We start from the raw sequence: 21,972 nt of genomic DNA, 5'->3' as shown, positions 1-21,972 counted from the left end.
TTAATACGGGCTATAATGACAATATTTTAATAATGACGTATATTTTAAAAATCTTTCTCACTTTTCGGTTTCAGAGTAGTGAGAAGCCCGGAATTATATCGACATAGCAAACATAGAATTCGCAAACGGATAATTGCATTTTTATCTATAATTACAAATTGAATCGGTTCTTGTAATTCAATAAAATTTATTTTATACTTTGGACATTAATGAACATACTGTGAAAATTTCAAGTTCATTGATCTTACTGTTTCTGTTAAAAGAATTCGTAAAAATAGCTTCGAAAACGGCCTTTCGCATGTAATTCTCCCCTAAAAAGGCGGAGCGAGAGAGAGAGAGAGAGAGAGAGAGAGAGAGACAAAGAGAGAGAGAGAGAGAGAGAGAAAGAGAGAGAGGAGGGACAGAGGTATATCATTTGTTATTTGATTAAAATCGAACTTGACTCGTCGTATCAATCTCAACTTCGGTGAATTTAGCGGAATTTTTGGCTGAAGCTAAAAGTGGAAAAAAAAGTTGAAAAATGAAATAAATAAATAAAATGGATGAAAAAGAAATTTGAAAAGAAAGTATATAAAAAACGCAATTCCTGACGCATAAGAGAAAAATCGGATAACGCGCACGAATTTGTATGCACGTGCACGGGAGCCGAGCTTCAGCCGCAAATTGGATTTCCGTGCGGCCGAAGCCGTGGACCGAAAGATGCCTCATCGCGCGTTATGCATCCTGCGCCTCGGATTTTACTCTCTACTGTGCAGCAAACAGGAATTTTCGCAACGGGTGCAATGCGCCGAGTTAACCGCCGTTACCGCTAGGCGATGTATTATGTCGTAATTCGTAACGAGCGTGGTTAAAGTGTAATACCGTTTTTTTTTTTCTAATCTTTCCGTCATTTTAGCGATCCTCCAAGCGAGAGAAATTTCAACGATATAATCTCGCGCGAGATGATGAGTCGAATATATATATATAAAGCAGAACACATTCTCCAACGCGAGTCGAAGATTTTTCAATGAAGTTGTACACGACACGTGCCCACACACACACACACACACACACACATTCACGTTCGCGAGCCGAATAACATAATTTACCGATTGTCGTCGTCGTCATCGCGGCTGGCCACGTGTTCAGTCAACACGCGGCGAGATCGCTTAATACGAAGACCTTGCGCCAGAATTATGCCGAGGCACGCGAGGAAAAGAAGTCTTTAAATTGATTTGCGACAAGGCACAGGATAAAGTGTGCGCAGCGCACACACATATTTACACAAACTGCCGAATTCCGTAACAAAGCGTCGCGATAAATCTCAGAACTCTTGAGAAATCGAGCGGTTGCTCCGACACATCAGCATCTCACGCGTGTGACTATTTCACAGTCTCGATTATTGCACGATACGAAACGCACAGGTGTAGCTAAAAAAAGTCGATAACCACCCAAGAGAGAAATATTAATAGGGCTCTAGTAAGGGCCTGATTATTTTTCCCTAATATTAATCAGGTCCTAATAAAGATAGAAAGACAAGGACCCTACAAGATGTGTAACAAATGGTTTAACGGATCCTTATAAGGCAACATTATATAATGAGGGCTTTATAAGACAATATTTTTATTATTGCTTGAGTAAAAATATTCGTTCTTTTCATTCCGATAATTTAGACTGTAATTTCTTTATTTCTTTATAATCTTGTTAGTATGCAACAAGAATCTTTTATTTTAAAAGTATTGCATATTTTACAATAAAATATAGTATCTTTTATACATAAAAATCCTGCTACTGTTTTTATTAAAGTTTACTGCATTTCAAAACAATGGCAATACTAGAAAGATCCTTTGGAAGAGATTAATAAATATGACAACTAATAAAAAACTAAAATTTGCTTCTAATTGCGGTATAATTAAAAAATCTTTAAGAGAACCAGGTAGAGCGGACCTACTAAAACAATACTAAATTATGACAATTTTATTACAGATCTATAACAATTTTCTATAACAAACTTGATTTTGTATATCTAAAGCATCCTCTTAAAAGATCCTTCTAAGGCCCACATCAGTGTTTCATGTTAAAGCATTATTTCGTAAAATCCCTAATAAATTCTTCTAAAACCCTTCTCAGCTTTTCTTATCAAAGACTTATCTTCTAAAATCCAAGGTATCGCTACAAGATCCATCTCAGGGTGGTAATAATGAGACATCCCTTTTAAGGGCATTCTACTTTCAGCCTTGTCGGGGCCTTGCGCTTCAGGAAAATGGCCCTAGCAATTTTTTGCTCAGACAAACTAAACAGTGTTTTGGGAAGCCCGACCCTCCCCGTCGCGCTGGCTCGTCCGGGAGACGCGGTCTTTCAAAACGCAACGAGGTAAACCTTGTCATCGAGAATGTATCGATTCGTCTCTCCCTCTCTCTCTCTCTCTCTCTCTCTCTCTCTCTCTCTCTCTCTCTCTCTCTCTCCTTCTCATGCCGTCTCATAGCTCAGCGCTTTAATAAACCGGAGTTCTGCCGTGGCGGTCACGACGCGCATAATGCCACGTATCATTTATCTTCGACAGGAAACGATCAGATTCGATCGTATCGAAATAAATCACGCGAAAGAGGGTTAATGTCTCTCCGCTGCCCGTGATACGGCGGAGCGAGATTGAGAGGAGAGGAGAGGAGAGCGCGCGCGGGTAGAAATTTCATCGTGCCGTCATCGAATTCGGCACGTACGGCCGAGCGATTTTCTTCCTCGATCGGCGTAGTTTCTCTCCGGGCAAAAGTGAACCGGACTCGATACGCCGGCACGCCGGACTCACCTGAGTATGTTCGGATGGCTGAGCTTGTTCATCAGCTGAACTTCCTTCAGCATGTTCGGCCTGTTCGCCGGCAGCTGATTCATCTTTAGCACCATCACCTGACTCGTCACTTTGTGCGTAACCTGGAAAACGAACGAGCACACATACACTTGTAGGGTGGCACTTGGGTGACATTTGCCGATGCGCAGTCACGTCGGCCAGTTATCGACGAGTTAGATCATACGACAGGTGCATATATACGTAACCGCTGCGCGCGCGGTGTAAACTTCCCCGAGGTCGCGGACGCAACAGCGTGCTTCGGGGGTATTTCCGAGAGATGAGGTCCCGGGCTGCGGGACACCATTCTCGTTTCTCTCTACAACTTGGAACAGCATTCTTCCACCTCGTGAGATCGAAATATTTCATCCGGAGAAGTTTACACGCACGCTGTAATATAAACAAGATACGCCTGATCAAAATAAATCGCTACAAAAATAATCGCTCAGCTAATGGGAGATTATCACACAACGTCGCGCACTTGAGAGAGGATCTGCTCTCTCAATTGCCCGAGTGTCAACGTATGCAAACCACGCTTTGGCTCCATTTCTATATAGACTCTCGCCGGCAATCGAGGTAAGAGCATCCCCCAGGTGATGCCAGGACGCCTTAAACTTTCAACCTGGAACATATCCCGCGTTGAAAACCGCGTTTAAGTATCGGAAAATTTCGAGATCTCGGTAGTCCGGTGTCCAGGGTAGCGTGACGCAAAAGCGCACGGTCGATCCTCCTCAGGGCGCCCTGGCCGAGTCTCGTCCCGAGGTATCAGCTCGACCGATGATTTTGGAACACCCTGTATGACACACCAGCAGCAGCGAATCACCGCTTCGACCGCTCTCGATGGTGACGATGCCAGATGCGTATCCACGTCGTTTGTCGCGGCCACGAAACGCGAAGGCTCGCGCTGTCGTCCCATTTTCGCGCGCGGACGCGCGCGCGAGAGAGAGAGAGAGAGAGAGAGACAAGGAGAAGCAGAGAACGCTAAAGCGATATTCTCGCGAAAGAGAAACTTATTAATGAAACCGCGGCAGCTGGTTGGCGTGGAGCACGCTCGTAAAAGCCGTCGCCGCGGCGGCATCGTTCAATCAGTCGAAAACGGACACGCGGCCGCCGCGTAACTTCTTTATTAGCCTCGAAAACCCGCGGCGCTTAATGAGCGCGATCGGCGCGCAGCTTCCTCCGCCGCTCGATTATCGCGCGACAGACACGAGCCGTCGTCGCGCGGCGAGCTCGCGATCTCGAATCGCGCGATCTCCAATGCGCGTCTCTCTCTCTCTCTCTCTCTCTCCTCTCTCTCTCTCTCTCTCTCTCGACGCACGCAGTGTGTGTGCGTCTTCTTCCCCTTGGAAATACAGCCGAGGGGCTGTGAGCGCGAAGCTGTGAAACAAACGCGCTTTAATCGGCGCCGGCTGAGCCGCCGCGCGACGAGCGAGGGGGAAGCTTTCATTCGCCGCCGCGGGAGACTCGTTACTTGATGAACTTTCGGGCCGAGGAGGCGGAGAGGCACGACGACGGTCCCCGTGCGCGGTTTTTCCGTCGCCTTCTCAACGGAACGACGGTGCTCTCCACCGTCGGCGGCGCGGGGGAACACGTCCCGAGAATCCGAGGAACGCGCGCCGCCGACGGGGGGAGGAGGGGTAAGGACCATTGGATTAACATCAACTCACTCGCTCACTCGGCCGATCCTCGCCGAGACTGCTGTGAATGCGCTCTTTTACATTCCACTCCGGCTCGCGGAAGTTTTCCCCGCTCTTCTCGAATTTCTCATCTCCTCGGTTATGGAGGAGGAGGGGCTGCCCGAGCCTCCCCCCGAGCCGACGCGGGAAAAGCGATGAAAAATGACGCGTTCGCAATGACCTTTTCTTTTCTTTTTTCTCTCTCTCTCCCCTCCCCCTCCCTCTCTCACTTCTTTTTTTCTTTTGTCCGTTAGGAAATGGTAGGCTTCCTGTGCAATTCGAGCGCAAAGTTCCCGCACGTAAATTTCTCGCCTGTGTTAACCGACGCAGCGGCGACTGACTAGTCGATAATCCCGCATCGATCGAGCCGATGAAATATCGCGCTCCGTAATGAAGTTCGCGTTAGTAAGTGCCATTTTGCACGCTGTTCAACTTCGCAAAGCAAATATATCGTGACGGGAATCAGACGCGTGAGAGAGTGTGTTTGTGCATCGGCGCACGCGGTGCGCACGGAGCGCACTTGGAATTACCGACGTATCGAATGAATTAGCACTTTGTTACAGTCATTAGCCGAACTACTTAATTAATTAGCGTTTGCCCATAGAGCCGTGCCGTTCGCAGCTAAAATACACCCGAAGGAGATATCTCCGGCGACGTCGAATCGCGCGGCGCTCGAGAAAGAGCGACGGCGAGAGGGTGCAGGAAGAGGGAGAGAATCTCCGCTCGCTCAGCCGGCGAGATGAAAATTTCGCGGGTTAAAAAGTCGAAAATATATCCAAGGAGAATCTGGCCCAGGATTCCTTGGCAGTGGCTGGCTTAGTTGGGTCGCGGCCAAACGATGACGAATACGAGCAGCAGCCGAGTCCGCCGTAAACAGAACGGCTGCTATAGCAAATCGGCGGCAGCCGGCAAAAGGCGGAGAACGCGAGAAAGAGAGGAATATCGATTCACACGAGGCGCCTCGAGTCGGCGGGCTTTGCTTTCGCTCAAAAGCACTCGGCCAAAAATTCCCGAATCCGTCGTGCCGTCCGTTTGCCGGCAGGTTCTTCCCCTAAACGCTGCTTCCCGAAAAACCTTTCACGTCGTTCTGCAAAACGTGTTTCACGGCTTTTCTCCGTGCACTCCAGCGTGTACTCCAGCGAATCATCTTTCATTTTGGGGTCCAATGGGCAAACTCGAGAGGTCGGCCCGCCCGCGGCAAGATTGCCGAGAGAAGTCAACCGCGCGAGAGTTTCCGATTTCTCGTGTGTCGGGTTTGTCCCTACGAATATATAATTCTCAAGCTCCGTATCGATGAAAAACAAAGTCTAATGAAACGTCAATCTCTGTGAGAGGAGAGCTGTGTTGCTTCCTCGCGCGATCCTTGGATCTCTCGAGTCGCGGCGAAAACGTTACAACTCTCTTAACCTTTAGAGAACCGAGCAGGCTCTTATAAGAGCCACATATAAATCGGCATTCAGTGTTTTCTTAACCCATTAATGCCCGCTGGGACAGAAATTTCGCGTTGATTTCAGTTGATCTGAAATCAGTTGATCTGAAATCAGAAGTTGTTCTGTTGATCGAGTTCTTTCACGTGGTAGGACAACTTTTATTTTAGATAATTTTTCATAAAAATGCACTCATAACGAGTTACTCGACCGAGTTTCCAAGAATCCAGCGATATCTATGGTAATGCATACATATGGTCGCCATATTGAAATTACTAAATTGCAAAAAATTTCAGAACCACATATATTTTAAGTACAAATCTTGAGGACACGATTGGAGTACTTTTCAGTAATATTCAACATTTTTATCAAGATGAAATCCATGATTTAAAAAAAAATTGACGAGAAAAAATCGCATTTTTTGGAAAAAACCGTTATAAATCAATACTCATTTTTTATGATTCTCGCAGCGAAATTTCTGTCCCAGAGGGCATTAATGGGTTAAAGCGTTTTCTTATAGTTATATTACAGTTATTTATGCATTTATGTCGATGTTTATGTGCTCTAAAAATATATTTGCATATGTGTTCGTGTGAGTTTTACCTTACTTGTAAATAAACATTTATTAACAAGTACACATTTTAGCTACATAGCAATTTGCATCTCAGTACGTTTTTATTTATAACAGACTCACTTTCTCTCACAAGTAACACTACCCAACTGATACTCACCGATTTGAATGAAACTTAACATACTTATTAAACACCGAAAAATATTAAATACGTGTTTGTTTGTTTCGGCTAAATACGCTTTTTAGGGGTAGAAAGCACCCCTCAACTTCTGGAGGTGGAAACAGTTATGGCTAATTATTTCTGAAACGATACATTTTCTGAAAAAAGTACTTAGGACGAAAGTTGTAGAGTTCAAAGTGATGCACTTGATGGCGACCTTGAAATCGACCTTTGTATCGTCTTGCACAACTTCCGAAACATCTTCTGAATTGTCTTCAACTAAAATAGCATCAGGAATCACACTAGCATCAGTACAGTTCAAAGTATCATAAGTCTCTTTAAATATAATATGTCAAAATTGATAGCGTCTTTTATGCAATCGGCAAGTTGAGGAGCGATTGATCTTTCTTCATCTGTTATTCTAGATTCTATATTGTACACTGGGTCCTCGAAAGTGAGGCATAATAACTTTAAAATATTTTTTGGGTTTAATGACATTATGAAATTTTACAGATTAACAATGCTTCCATAATATTATAACAGAGATTCAAAGTAAATTCATAGAAAGCAGAGTTTATGATTGTACAAGCCTAAATGAAATTAACACAAAAAATAGTCGTAGGAACAAATGATGGAAAAGTACTTGCAGTAAATATGCTCGTCTTCAAGGTTAAATTCTCCGCGCCGAAATTTAGCAAACCATTTTTCCACAGTTCGTTTAGCTGGTGCTTCATCCTGATAAACATCCTGAATGTTTTTTACGGCTGCGGCAACGTTTATTCCCTTCCGAAACTCGTAAAGCATAACATGTCGTAAATGCACCTTATCGATACTCATTTTTAAAGTGATATTTCTCGAAGCAGTTTGTATGAAAACAAATGATTTTTTTTTAATAACAGCTGAAGACGTCACCTTTCCAACGTTATATAATATAGTAGATGGAAGTATTAATGACAACACTTTACGACGCTTATAACTCCATCTATTGAAACTCCGCACGAACTTTTGCACTCACCCAATACTTTCCGAAAGAATTTTGAAAACATTCACAAGAAACAGCAGTCGTAAGAACAATTGACGTAAAACTATAAACAATGAACACTCGCTCAAGTACAGATGTGAAAATGATGGTTGATGGTATATTCGAACGAAATTCACGAGCAAGATAGCTCATAGCAAATAAGTAATCAAGAAGTAATTTTGGAAAATGCTTGCTCAACGACAATCGGGAAAATAATAATTGATCATGTCCGAATGAAATCCTAATACAAAATAAAGAGTAAAAGATATTGTGGATAACTCCAGAGTAGCAATAAAAATTTTAAAAAATTTGAAAATTTCTAATATAGCATGAAAGTAATGTTTAATTTACAATTAGAGTGACATTTTATGTTTTCTTATATTTACTTCTATTCTGAAGTTACTTACAAAACATTTTTCTCCTTCTTATTTTTTCTATAAATTTGGGCCTATTTTCCCATTACGTCAGGTTTTTTTCTTTTTTTAGGAAAATAACGTAACAAATCAATTCTGAAGACAGATTTAGTCAACGCATAAAATTACTGATTATAGATACAGGTTGTGGTCAAAGTCCGGCAACGGCTAATTATTTCTAAATTTAATTGACCTTGAAAATCGATCTCAAGGTCGATGCATCACTTTGAACTCTACAACTTTCGTCCTAAGCACTTTTTTCAGAAAATGTATCGTTTCAGAAATAATTAGCCATAACTGTTTCCACCTCCAAGGGTTGAAGGGTACTTCCTACCCCTAAAAAGCGTATTTAGCCGAAACAAACAAACACGTATTTAATATTTTTCGGTGTTTAATAAGTATGTTAAGTTTCATTCAAATCGGTGAGTATCTAGTTGAGTAGTGTTACTTGTCAGAATTATATAAAATCAGCACACAACACTATTAGAGTTTCGATTGCGCACAGTGCGTGATAACAATCACTCTAAAAGTAACAAATAAGTATAAAAAACACAGAAAAACAGTTTTTGAAATAAAATAATTTTCATTACTTTTTAAAACCAAAATTTAAAAAATTATAGAAAAATAAAAAAATCTTTTTAATTTTTAAATAACAAAAAATAAAACAAAATAAAGAAGCTACATAACTTTCTACGTCCACGTCGTTAGCTCTGGGTTATGCTGAAGGAAAGTTTTATTACCGTATGAGATTACTTATAGTAATATAGACTTATTTTAGATAAATAATTGCCTTTCTTTGTAAAATTTCGATAATCTGATATCAAAATGATGATCAGCGATATAAAAAAATCCCTAAAAATGCCAAGATCCAAATTTTGAACATTTTTTATTTTGGCCGTTCCATTCCAGACCGGGGTGGCTCCTACAGGAGCTACTAACAAACTCGAAAACTCTACGCGACATGATGGTTACATATATATATATATATATATATATATATATAAATTTTCCGTGAAAAAAGTTGTAAATTTTAAAGGAAAAGTGTCGGTCCTCTAAAGGTTAATCGTTGCATTCAAATTCAATGTTCAACAGCTACTCACCACAGGCGATCCGGTAACGTCGAATGCGTTGAGATGAAATTAAGGCGGAAGTGCCCTGAAATGCACGTTCTTCCGCCGTTAAAAACGTTCAAGCAAGTCGGTCGGTCGGTCGGTCGGTCGGTCGGTCGGTCGGTCGGTCGATCTCTCGCTCGCAACGCGCTCCGCCAGTTTTCTCCGCGAGGCTAAAGGTTCTCTATTTTATCGTCGAATATAAATTGCCGTTAATGCGCGACGCGAATGTCTGACTTTCAGTCGGTCCTGTCGGGTGCAAAGTGCGTCAAAGTTACGAGCGCGCAATTGATCCCGTCCGAGTAACGGACTCGCACGCGTAATGGACTGCCGCTCGTTCCGCGACGAAGCGACGCGTTGTGTTGTCGTGCGGGAAGTGCCCGGACGTGAATTTCTCGCCCGTGTCAACCAACACCAACGCCGCCGCGGCTTGGTGGTCCTGTACATCGATCGTCGATGAAATATCGCGCTTAACTTCGCGTCAGCAGGTAAGCATTTTGCACGCAGCCCAACTTCGCAAAGTTGAATGCCGCGACGTGAATCACACACCCATGCTCGAAAATGTCCGTCTCGAAGATGTGCACTGAAACGAAGAGAGCCGCCAAATAGGAAAAGGGCGCTGAACATCCGCACGGCTTATCTCAATTCCTACAAGAGCTTCACAAGACTCGATAGAAAGTTAAACGATGCTAATGACGAGGTGAAAAGTTGGATGGATGAAAATTCATCCGATGATATTTTTCAACTGTTGCCATTAGGTAACACAGCGCATTACATAGCGGTACAATAGCCTGCTAGGAATTACAATGTTCATCAATATCAATAGTTTATGTACACCTAGAAGAAGTAACAAGCGGAATCATCTAAATTTTAGAGAATTTTATCCTTATACATGGCCTCGAGAAGAGTCCTCTAAAATTAAGAGGAAAATATTATAAACATATTCTTAAAGTTAGAGGAATTATATGTTGTATGTATAATGCAAATCTTATTAGTTTTAATATAAATTTCCTCTTATACACAGATTATTATTTATTCTTACTGTTTATACGTTCCTTTATGAGGAAAGAAGAGAAAATTACTATGAAACCGCCCGGAAAAAGTTCTAGTTAAATTTTTATCGACTTTCTGGTGATAAAGTAGGAAAAAACATAAATTTGTAATTTTAAGTACTCTAAATGGTATTTAATGTAGTGTGCAACGCGATACAATAAATGGATGGGTATTTACGCTGAAATATGGGTCGATATGTCTTTAAGTTGATTTTCTCCAAAAATTCTTAAACTTCGTTCATGACGAAATAACCGGGAAAAACAACACAAACTGAATAACGATTTCTCTTCTTTTTTCCTTTGCTCTAGGCGTTGTCGTATAAAATAAATGCGGCGACGATCGTCGTGTCCACAGAGAGTTTGCCTCTGTGTACCTGTGTGAGTAGATGGAAGAGAAAAAACGCTGACAAGCGGTCGTCTTGATATAAAAGAAAAATTAATTGATTTAAGAGGAAAACGATTGGAATAATATCTAGTAAATTTTAGACGAATGCTTCACTTTAATCGCTTTATCGAAAGAGGAATCCTTTTCCTATAAAAAGCTTCGCTTAGAGAATATGAGACTACAGGAAAAAAATCACTTTATAAATAGAATACTCTTTTTGGGTGTACGCTCAAAAAAAAAAAATAATAAAAGAATTATGGGTGAAAATTCGCTTGTCCTAGTGATAGGAGGTAATAAAAGCATTCCAGTGTTCGAGGGTTAAAAATACCTCTGGACTCTGTTTTCAAGCCTCCTCCATTCCTTCGATCCGGCATCGTCGCCGGCCTCCTTGCGACGGGAATCCGCAAAGCGCTAACGCGCGGGTGTAATACAAGCAGCTCGTAAATAAAGACGGACTGACAAGAGGACCGGCCGGACGGTGTCGGTCACCGGCGGCGATTCATTTGAATAATTCCCATTGTCTGGAAAGCTCCGGCCTTGCGTGTTTTCTACGCACTACGCGCCATTGTGTTTACGACCGTGGAGAAAGCACACGCGGCAATTACATTGTAGCAGCGAGTGATTAATGCCTCCTCCTCCGCCGCGCACCGCGCCGCATGCATAATGCGAAACACATCTCGCGTCGTCTTTTCACCCGCGCGTGGAAGTGCCGCGTTAAGGACGATCTGCGCCTGACGAGCGGACCAGCCGAACAAATGGAAAGAATAATCGATGACCATTACACACCGGCAAACGCGCGAAGACGGAGGGGGGGGGGGCGCTTCCGTGGCGGTGGTCGGCCGCGCAGTTAAAATTACCCACCGATTAAATTGTGACCGACGCTTCTCTTCGCCGGATACCGTAATGACATGAGAGAGAGACAGAGACAGAGAGAGAGAGAGAGAGAGAGAGAGAGAGAGGTTTTTATTTTACGAAAAAAAGAAAAGGCAAACAAATGGAGTTGTACGTTATCGATTTCCCGACGACTCGGGTGATTCAGCCGAGCTAGGGGTTCGCCTCACACGGAGGAGAGAACGCGCTGCACCCTCTCGCCATCTATCAAGTATCGTTCCGGAAAGCTACGGCGCAATTAAGAGCGGCGAAGCAATTAGCAAGCGCACTGGACTTTGTAAGCTCAAGAGCCGCCTGCAAAGGTCTGCCTCCTGCGTCCCCGCAGCCACGTGTAAAAGTCAACCGTCTAATTATAAATGCGCTCGAGAGCGAGAGCGAGAGAGAGAGAGAGAGAGAGAGAGAGGGATGATGCGACGAGAGATGCGGTCGACGGTTCGAATGTTTAAACGTCCTGCGATGCTGCGATATTTTTCACTGCATCTTCTCTGATGCAGGAGGAGATCTCGTACACCGTCGGCAGGAGATACACGAAAAAACAAGATACACACGTCGCCTCTCGGCCGATTTTTCGCTCATGATCCCACCAACTGATTAAACTGTCGAAACGAGTATCTTGCGTAACCCGCGCGCGAACATTAATATACGAAACGTTCGCGCGGCACGGAGATAAAGAGATTCGTGGAATTCACGAAAACATAAATATTTATGGCTCTGCGCGAGCCGGCGAAGACCGATTAAAAAGCGGCACGGTCGCGGGGAGAAAAAGGCCGGAGGTACGAGAGGGAACTTTCTAAATTTAAACTTTTCCAGGTGAAAACCTACACGCGCGCCTGCCAACGCCCGCGAAAGGTCAACTGCACTCGCATGCAAATGCAATCCGCACAGGATTGGCACATGAGACGCTGTAGCGACAGGACGACTGCGATTTTTCTCACCCGCGTAGCCACCGCGACCTCGGACTCGCCAGAAATGTCCTGTTAGCTGATCCTTTACCGACCGGAGACATGCGCTAAAGTGCGCTAAAGTGCGCCTCCGTAGGAGAGCAAATATTTTCTTTTTTTTTTTACGCAAAACAAGGAGAAACAATGCAAAAAGCCGCAAGGATAAAAGCCGCAGGAATCAAACCGTCGCTCGGCCGCTGAATTTCCGGTTTCTCCGCGGGACGAGAACACACATGATCCCTCTCGTACTCTCAGGCCTGTCCTGCTGCAACGTGGGGAACAAATGTCGGGAGGAAGTGATAGTCAAGGTCGCTGCGAGGTACAATGAATGGGAATTTCTCAGACGAACGACCGAGCGAGCGAGCGAATGAACGCACAATATATATCGATCGATTTCTTTCTCACGGACTTTCTCCTTATTTCTAAAGATCGCAAACGAAAGATAGGACACGGCGCTGTACATTAGAGTACTTCTTTTCTATTCCAGCGCACGAAATCCGCCTGGAAGTGTGCCTCGCGCAAGAAACATGCGTATCACTTCGCTAATCTGTTTCCTGTCCGATAAATGGATAAGAATGAATAGATAAGATATCCAGATAAATCGCGCACGTAATTCCGCGAGGCACGCGGATGTGTTCGTGTAATTATAATGTACGAATGTAAGAGCAGGAAACGCGCGTTTTTCCTTTTTTACACACTGCGCGGAACGAGCATCGGACGAGCGCATCTTCGAAGACCGGAGGAGCTCACACGTGCTGCCGGTATGGTTTCCAAATTCTTTCTTTTTTTTTCTTCTTCTTGGGAGATTTCGCCTAAAGTTGGGGCCCTTTCAACCTTCCCTATAAATTCTCGAAAACACGGCTCTGCGAGCCGGGACGACATTGGAATTCATCCCTGAAAAATCTTAACCCAAGTCGCAGGGAGGCGACAAATCCGTTAATGTAACTGAATTTTCTGTTGTCTGAGAAGCAGACGGAAACCTTGCTAAGTAAAGAGCAAGAGACAAGCGACTAATTGGAGGAAGGAATTAATGATGAGTAAATTTAGGAACGAACGGACCAAACGCGTTTTGACTGAACGAGACGGAAATTTCCTTCGGCTCTTGCGAGAGGCAAGAATTTGGTACTAATAATTAGAAATTCCGTTCTCTCTCTTCGAGCAATGCGCATTCGGTATACTATGCCGGTTAATGTGCAAACGTAATTTTTCCCGAAAAAGAAAGAAAAAAGAAAAACTTTCTTCCCTCGTGTGTGGAACCAGAAAGATTGATTTCCACTCGATCAAACGCTCGCTCATCTCGGCTGTCTCGATCGAGTTTTAGCATTCGAATGTTCGGCCGAATGTTTTTCGGTGTAACGGAGAAATCGCTTCTCGTCATCGAATTTTCGTCGGGCCCGCCCCCCCCTCCCCCCATTCAGTCACACGAGCCGAGAGGTCTCTTTCTTCCTCGTGTGCGTGATCGTGTGCGACGAGGAGAAAGAGAAGGAAAAAAGAGAACACGGTAGCTGTGAGCGAGGTAGACTGAGCGCGAAGGGTTGAAAGAGACGACGCAGCGTGCGCGTAACGATGAGGTAATTAATATCGCTCGCAATGGAGCGATAATTTCAGCAGGCGATCGCGTATATCAACTTACGATCGCGATAGCCAGGAAGGAAAAAGATCCCGTGGAAACGTAATGCCGGCCAAGCGGTGCTCGGCGAGAACTTGTCACGCGTGCACGCGCACTCGCGCCGTGGAGAAACTTACTTGCTGCGCGCGCGCGCTTACCGCCACCAGCATCATTTGCATATCTCGAGCGCTAAATAATAATAAATGACGATTTCTCGAGGCCTTTTTTCCCGCCGGGCGCTCGATCGCGCGATCGGTCGGTCGGATTAGTCGGCTGACACGAATCCCGCGCGCTTCGTCCGAGTTCTCCCGTTGCGCATTCGTTCGGCCGATTGCTCGGGATGAAGAAGGAAGGAAAAAAGAACACGTGGTGTTTAGGCAAACACGGATCACGCTCGCGATGGTAATCGACGACTTTCATTGATTTCAAGAGCAATAGTAAAACAGCTCGAGAGCTATTAATAACGTTTTCGCCGCGGCAACGTTCGCGGCGAGAAATTCTCCGTTCGCGGCGAGCGGCTACGAGTCGCTCTTACGTAAAAACGTGCCGGAGAATCGATCGTTCAAATCCGCGTGCCGTCGCTTTTGGAGCGGCCTTGGCGCGACCTATTCTTATTATTCTTTAGATCTCGCTTTTTAGATACCGCTTCTTTCTCAGGCAAATGTCGTAAAGGTCAAACTCCGTCGAATTTGTAAATTGTCTGCGATCACAATCGCGTAGGTTCTCGCGCGAGGCTTTCCTTTTCCTCCGTCGCGGGAAAACATAAGGGAACGTTTTCACAGACGGACGCGCGTCTCTCTCTCTCTCTCTCTCTCTCTCTCTCTCTCTCTCTCTCTCTCTCTCTCTCTCTCTCTCTCTCTCTCTCTCTCTCTCTCTCTCTCTCGTCGATATAATTAACAGTTTTACCTGTCGCGGAAGTCTAAGAAGTCGGCACGCACGTGTCGCAGATTGGCGAGCGGTAACGAATCGAATCGCGGGGAAGGCAAACGAGCGAACGACCGAGCGGGGCTCATTAGAGAGTGTTCGTACTCCATGGCCAGCGCGCCGTGACCGGCTTTCTCGTCTACTTCCAGCATTCCCATTCGCATGGGGAAGGAAATGCCGGTGCCTGCGAACTCTTGAGTCACATGGCAAGGTCGTCGTTTCCGACGACGACAACGACGATGCCGGCGAACGAGCGCGAGTGCGAGACTGATCCCAGCCGAAGCTTCGAAACCGCTCTCGCGAGACCTGAATTCTCGAAAGTCCCAAATACCACGAGGCTCTCGCATACAACGAGACGCCTCAACCTTTTGGGAGCCTTCAGGTCAACACGTTGGCGCAATATTGACGCAACATTCGTGCAATATGCATTTACACCTGCATGCCATCGACAGATGGAAACGTCCGAGAAGAGTTATTCTTTCTCGTTTTGTATCTTCTCCTCTCTTTTCCTCTCAATGTGGCTGCACCCAAAAGAAAGTAATTTCGGGACACAAACGGAATCATCTCAATTTTAGGTTTTATTCTTATATATAGTCTCAAGAGAATTCGTTTAAAATTACGAGGAAAATATTATAAACATATTATTCTTAAAGTTAGAGGAATTATATGTTACATATATAATGCAAATTTTACTGATTTTAATATAAATTTCCTCTTGTACACAAATTATTTAATCTTTTTTTAAGAGGATTATTATTTATTCTTACTGCACTTTATTCTTACTGGTTATATTAGTTAATTTGAAAAAGTTATTATAATGTATAACGAAAAATAATATATATATATATATATATATTACCAATTGTATGAAACCTACTTAAAAGAAAGAATATATTATTCAACTTCTTATAATAGATTATAAACTGTATTTGACCAAATATAGGTAAATTATCTTCGTTATATGTTACAGCAACACACACACACACACCTTTTTTAAAAAGCGTTCCAAATATTCTGACCCATGAGCATATGGTTATCTCTTTTCGTTCATATCTGGAGGTAAAGCATGATTCAACAAAACAAGCCGACATTCAAATCAACATATTCCTTTTCATATAAGAGATATAATTAATTGATATAAGAGAAAATCCTCTTGAAATAAGAGGAAAACAGTCAGAATAATATCTAATAAATTTTAGATGAATAGTTCTAGTTCACTTTTAATCGCTTCATCAAAAAAGGAATCCTTCTTCTGTAAAAGACTTCGCTTAAAATATGAGACTGTAGGAAAAATCACTTTATAAATAGAATACTTTTCTTTGGATGTGATAAAATACGTAACTGATAGAGCAGAAAGATATATATACTGAGCGTTCCAGTGAGTGTTACTCGTTTCGAGTATTTCATGAGTTTATATATCCGCAAATGTACCGTAAGTTTATCATAAGCCACAAATTTCTTTCATAATTTACTATAAATTATTAATGTAAATTACATAATTTACTACTAAATTTATTTCATAATGTATTTCATAATTTTATCATAATTTACTCGAGATATATTCCAGATCCTTTAGAAAATTTAATTCTCTCTAATATCGGGAATATTAAATTACAACAATATTAAATTAAGACGAGAATTCAGTTTACTTTCTACATAGAGAGTTTTCTAATGTTCCCGAGAAGAAAATAAATTCTTCCTTGGGCTGCACGATAACGAGCTTCTCTAAAATTTATTACGAGCGTATGCCGTCAGACTATTATCAAGAAAATATTCCTTATCGGAGATCACCACTACCTACAAGAAGGAAAGTAAGCCGACTAATCGCTTTTGTCCGCAGCAGAATACTTTCCCGGGTACTCTCAAGCTCTTCTTTCTTCCCACCATACGGGGTGTAAAAAAGTAACAATAGAGACAATAATCCAAGACTTTTCGAGGGTTCGGCTGGGAATTCAAGAGCTCTCGTTCTCGAGCGATACTCGAATCTCCGCGGTTCGGATCTTCGCACGATCGAGTTGCAAAACTTTCGACGACGACGGACATTCTCATCGCCGATCGCATCCGATCGTCACGTGCCGGCTCCGTCCATGTCCTACCGGCGATTCTCATAAGTATCGCCAATAATCGCGCGCTGTAGCCATTATGCATGTCATTACCGATAATTTACTGCGTTTTCACCGCGAGCACGACTCGTCATGCGAGCGAGCGAGCGAGCGGACGAACCGGCCGCGGTCGTCGTCGTCGTCGTCGTCGTCGTCGTCGTCGTCGTCGTCGTCGCTCGCGCATACCGCTCGTAAAAGCTCTCGGGATTATCGACGCCGATAATAATTGCATTCCGCGGCGTGCGGCGATTTGTCCCGGTAAGCGATTAAAGAGAATTCGAACGGGGATTCTCCATCCATCTCCTCGTCGCGTCGCACGTCTCGACTTTCGCTCGCTCGCTCGATCGGATTAATGCCGCCAGTCGGTCGGGAAATCGCGCTGACAAACGTCGTATTATACGCGGGCCACGCGGGAGAAGGAAGTATCGCGTGTTTCTCCTCGCAGCCATCGATTCGTGGACACGTTCGGAGTCAATTTCTCCGCTCGGCAATTCAGTAAACGAGTCTCCTTGTCCAGAGGCGAAGCGCTTCTCTTCGAAAATATTCATCGGAATCAGGTGCGCGTGCACGGCAAGACGCGCCGCGGATGCCCTCGAGAGAGGAGAAAAACTGACATCCGATGAACCGACAAGCGAGGAGAAACCGATGTTTAGTAAATATCAGTTTTGTAGAAGCATCGAGGACAAGACCTCGTCGTCTCATGAAAATTCACGCGATCAGCCGGGCTGCAACGGAGGAGCCTCGCTCGTTTCGACACTCGCGCGCGAGGCGACGCACTTTTTAATCCGCGGAAACAAGCGGCGGCTTCGAATTTCACAAGAGCGCCGGCGGACCGCCGCCGCATTTTTTTCATTTTACATTGAATAGCTCGGACGGAAGACGGGGGGCGTAATCGAACATGCAGCGAAACAAGCGGCGATTCTTCGAGGGGAGATCGGCCGGTGCGAGTTTCCGCTATCGAACCTTCGCGGGACCAGCAATCAAAGGATTAAAAGCCGGATCGGCCCGAGGATGAGAGGGAGAGAGAGAGAGAGAGAGAGAGAGAGAACGCCCACGCGCGTAGGTGGAATGGAAGGCGGAGAATAAACGGGAGGAAGTCGCTCGGCTCTGAGAACGTCTCGTTTCGCTCGCTTCTCTCTCGCCTCTCTCGAGCGAGGCAGCTCGTTTCCTCGCGACACGACAGTTTCGCAACGGGCAGTTGCATAACGCGATCGCTCACGGGACGATCCTGGCCACGTCGAGACGCCCGCACCAGCGCGATAACAGACTACTACGACGACGACGACGAGGAGGGAACACGCGCGCGCTGTTTTGCGCGCGGCGCATCTTATGCAGTATTCATGCGAGCGACGCGGTTTAACGCGGAAAGATAAGAAGCTAGCTACAACAAGCAAGCGTCCTCCAGCCTCGGCGAGGATCACCTGGGCCGTGTCGGACGCGACGTGAAACTGCGATCGAGGCTGCTGCCTCGGCCGTAATCTGCAACGACGCGACTTCCGCACCGCAAAGGCGCATCTTCCCGGCGCGATTTCCCGCGCGCTTTTCCGCACGACGCTTTTCCGCACGACGCTGGCGCCGCAGAGCCGCGAGCGCGATTGTGCGCGAACTTGTCTGCTCGTCACCGCAGCGACGGTATCGTCGTCGCTGACCGAATAAATCACGGGAAATCACGGACGCTGATTAGATACGTCACGCTGACGAGGCGTACGCGAGTTCGCCTTCAATCCGGCAATCGGCTGTCGCAGAGGACGGGCACTTTTTCTCGCTCGAGATGTTTGTCGCCGCTGTTTATCTGATCGAACATTGTCCGCCACATATAACTGTCCCCATTTCCGTATTTCTTATGATAATAATAATAATAATAATAATAATAATAATAGATTGAATTCGTTCGCCGCAGAGACACGGAAGGGAAATGGGGCAGTCATTATTTATCGCAGAAGATAGAAAATAGAAGACGAAAGAAATAAGAAAACATTAAAAAAAAAAGTAAAATAAGCAGAATTGTCTCAATATTAGAGAAATTTACTCTTACATATGGCCTCAAGAGGATTCCTTTAAAATTACAAGAAATATTATAAACACATTATTCTTAAACTTAGAGGAATTATATGTTATATGTATAATACAAATCTTATTGATTTTAATATAAGTTTCCTTTTATACACAGATTATTTAACCTTTTTTTTACGAGGATTATTATTTATTCTTACTGTACTTTATTCTTACTGATTACACGTTCCCTTATAGGGAAAGGAAAGAAAAGTACTATGAACTGTCCGGAAAATATTCTAATTAAATTTTTTTGTACTTTCTGCTGAAAAAGTAGGATATAACAAATTTATAATTTTAAGTATCCTAAATGACATTTAATATAGCGTATAACACGATACGATAACTATATATATATTTACGCTGAAACATCGGTCAATATGTCTTTAAGTTGATTTTCTCCAAAAATCTTGAACTTCGTTCATGATGAAACAACCGGGAAAAGCAACACAAACTGTATGACGATCTCTCTTCTTTGTTCCTTTGCTATAGACATTGTCCATAAAATAAACATGGCGACGATCGTTATATGCACGGAGAGAATGTCTCTGTGTGAATAGATGGAAGAAGGAAAACGCCGACAAGCATTCCTCTTAATATAAGAGGAAAATTAATTGATATAAAAGAAAATCCTTTTGAAATAAGAGGAAAACAGTTAGAATAACATCTAATAAATCTTAGATGAATGGTTCACACTTTAATCGCTTTACTAAAACAGGAATCCTTTCCCTGTAAAAGGTTTCACTTAGAATATAAGACTATGGGAAAAATCACAACTTTACACATAGAATACTTTTTTTTGGGTGAAAGCAGCGAGACTTGCTCAAAAAAGAGTACGCCGAATAAAATGTCGTATAAGAATTTCAGAGCAACTCTTAATGAATTAATCACTGCACATCGACATGACAAAATCCCTCAGCACTGACGAATGTCCTGAATTTGGGGCTAAGAAATTCATATCAAATCGCGTTAGCGCGGCGCTTCACGCTTTGTGCATTTTCATCGCATAATATACTTCAATCGAGCTGCTGAATCGTTGATTGCGGCAATCTCGACAAATTCGTGGCGGGAAAGCGACTACGCAATCGGTGGAAATCCCGCGAAGGCACGGGCGTTTCGAGACACTCGATACGCGATGCTCGACGAGAGAGAGAGAGAGATAGAGAGAGAGAGAGAGAGAGAGAGAGAGAGGGAGGGAGGGAGGGAGAAAAAGAGAGAGTGAGCGAGTGAGAGAAATAGCACGATCCTGCCGTGCATATGCGCGTAAAATTCCTCGTGAGCCAAAATTACACTTGGCAGCGCTCGAAATAACGTAACGTATCCGCGAATTAATCCGCACAATTGTTCATGTAACTGTTGTTTAAGTCTGCCATAACACGCGCCCGCGTAAACTTGGCTGCCACAGGCCGGCGCGAAGGATATCTCTTGGTGCGCTCGGATCTCCGATTCGTCGCGATACGCACATTCCGATTCGTCGCGACGCAAACAGTGACACGACCACGCGTATGGAAGCTAGTCGCGCTTTAAAAATAGACACGCTGCATCTTTCGCTCGATCTTTTCCCGCCGTCTCCGTCTTCGTCTCCGTCTCCGTTCGCCGCCCCTCGTGATTTCCCTCTTTTCGCAAGACCGCGTTACAAGCGACGCAATTTCAATAAGTGCTCATCGACGTTTCATCTTTTCTCTCTTCGCTGAGGAGAGGCCAGACAACACCTCTCGCAGAGAATGGAACGAACGTGTGCGAAATATGTGTGTCGGAAATTCGCCCGACGACGTTCAATATCTTTTACCGCGACTCATCGTCAAGTTATCAGCAACCTCAGCTATCGCAATGGTCGTTAAAATGCGCGCGACGCGTGCATAGCAACTCGCCGCCGCTCGTCCTTCTCGCATTGTTAGGACCTCGTAATAGCAGAGTCGCGTGAGAAGAAAGATAAGATGGAACGAATCCCCGCGAGAGCGGAAGACCGACAGCCTCGCGAATGCCTCGCACGCTTTTGAAGAAAAAAAAAAAAAAAACACGCTTACATAAGCACCGACGCGCATCTCCGCTGACTTCGCTTGGAAGGAAGTCAGCGGAACGAGGGACGAAAATTTGCCACCAATTTGGGCATCGACAAATCGACCTGACTCGAGACTCGCAGGTAACTCAACGTGCTCGCCGAGACGGACTTTGTAAGCGAGACCGCTCGTAGCTGTGACGACCGAAGTATGCGGCCGCATGTCCGCTGAGAAAAGCGGTGGAAGTACCTGCGCGAAAATCTTGGCACGGCGATCGGCCCGTCGTGCCAAGAATGCATGACCTCTGAGCTCGTGAGTGACCCTACCGCGGCTGCGATTAACTTCCGAATTTTTCCCGGCGACACGCCGCGGCCGGCGCGGCGATCGAGCGAACCTTGCGAATCCATATCTCGGCGGATCACCGCCGAGACCCCCACGACGAAATTCCCATATGGCCAGTCTCTCATGAGGAATCTCCTCACTCTCGATCCTTCCGTCCGCATAGCAAGACGTCCTCTCTCAGGGAAATCTCGGAGCCAGGAGAAATTCCGATGCGCGAGCGCGCGCGCGAGCATTCTCGGCGCCTTTTCACCGAGATGAGGGAAAAGCGACTGGGAAATGAATCCACAGGATCGCGTGGAGAGGAGCCCCGGCTCCTTTCAGAGACATTCCACGCGCGCGCGCGCGCGCGATGCGGAAGCGAATAAAATCATCTCCGAAAGGCGCGACTCACCGGAGGGTCGCGACGCGGGCCGAGGTTTGCGCACCGCTGCGCCGGTGGAATCACCGCAGTCACTACGGAGCGTGCTCAATTTCCT

General features: G+C 44.8%; 1 protein-coding gene across 2 annotated transcripts in view; it reads right to left on the bottom strand.

Annotated features, from left to right (window-relative positions):
* The window catches only part of cdi (serine/threonine kinase), a 48,337-nt gene that overhangs the window by 11,908 nt on the left and 14,457 nt on the right, over window positions 1–21,972 (bottom strand). For both annotated transcript variants that reach the window (XM_025303407.1, XM_011139175.3), the window contains exon 3: window positions 2,786–2,907. In XM_025303407.1, coding sequence (XP_025159192.1) covers window positions 2,786–2,907 — 122 coding nt within the window. The remainder of the gene's footprint in view (window positions 1–2,785; window positions 2,908–21,972) is intronic.

The sequence above is a fragment of the Harpegnathos saltator genome, unplaced genomic scaffold (genome assembly GCF_003227715.2).
Source record: "Harpegnathos saltator strain DR-91 unplaced genomic scaffold, Hsal_v8.6 scaffold54, whole genome shotgun sequence".
Taxonomy (NCBI): Eukaryota; Metazoa; Arthropoda; class Insecta; order Hymenoptera; family Formicidae; genus Harpegnathos; species Harpegnathos saltator.
This window is presented reverse-complemented; position numbering and strand designations above follow the sequence as displayed.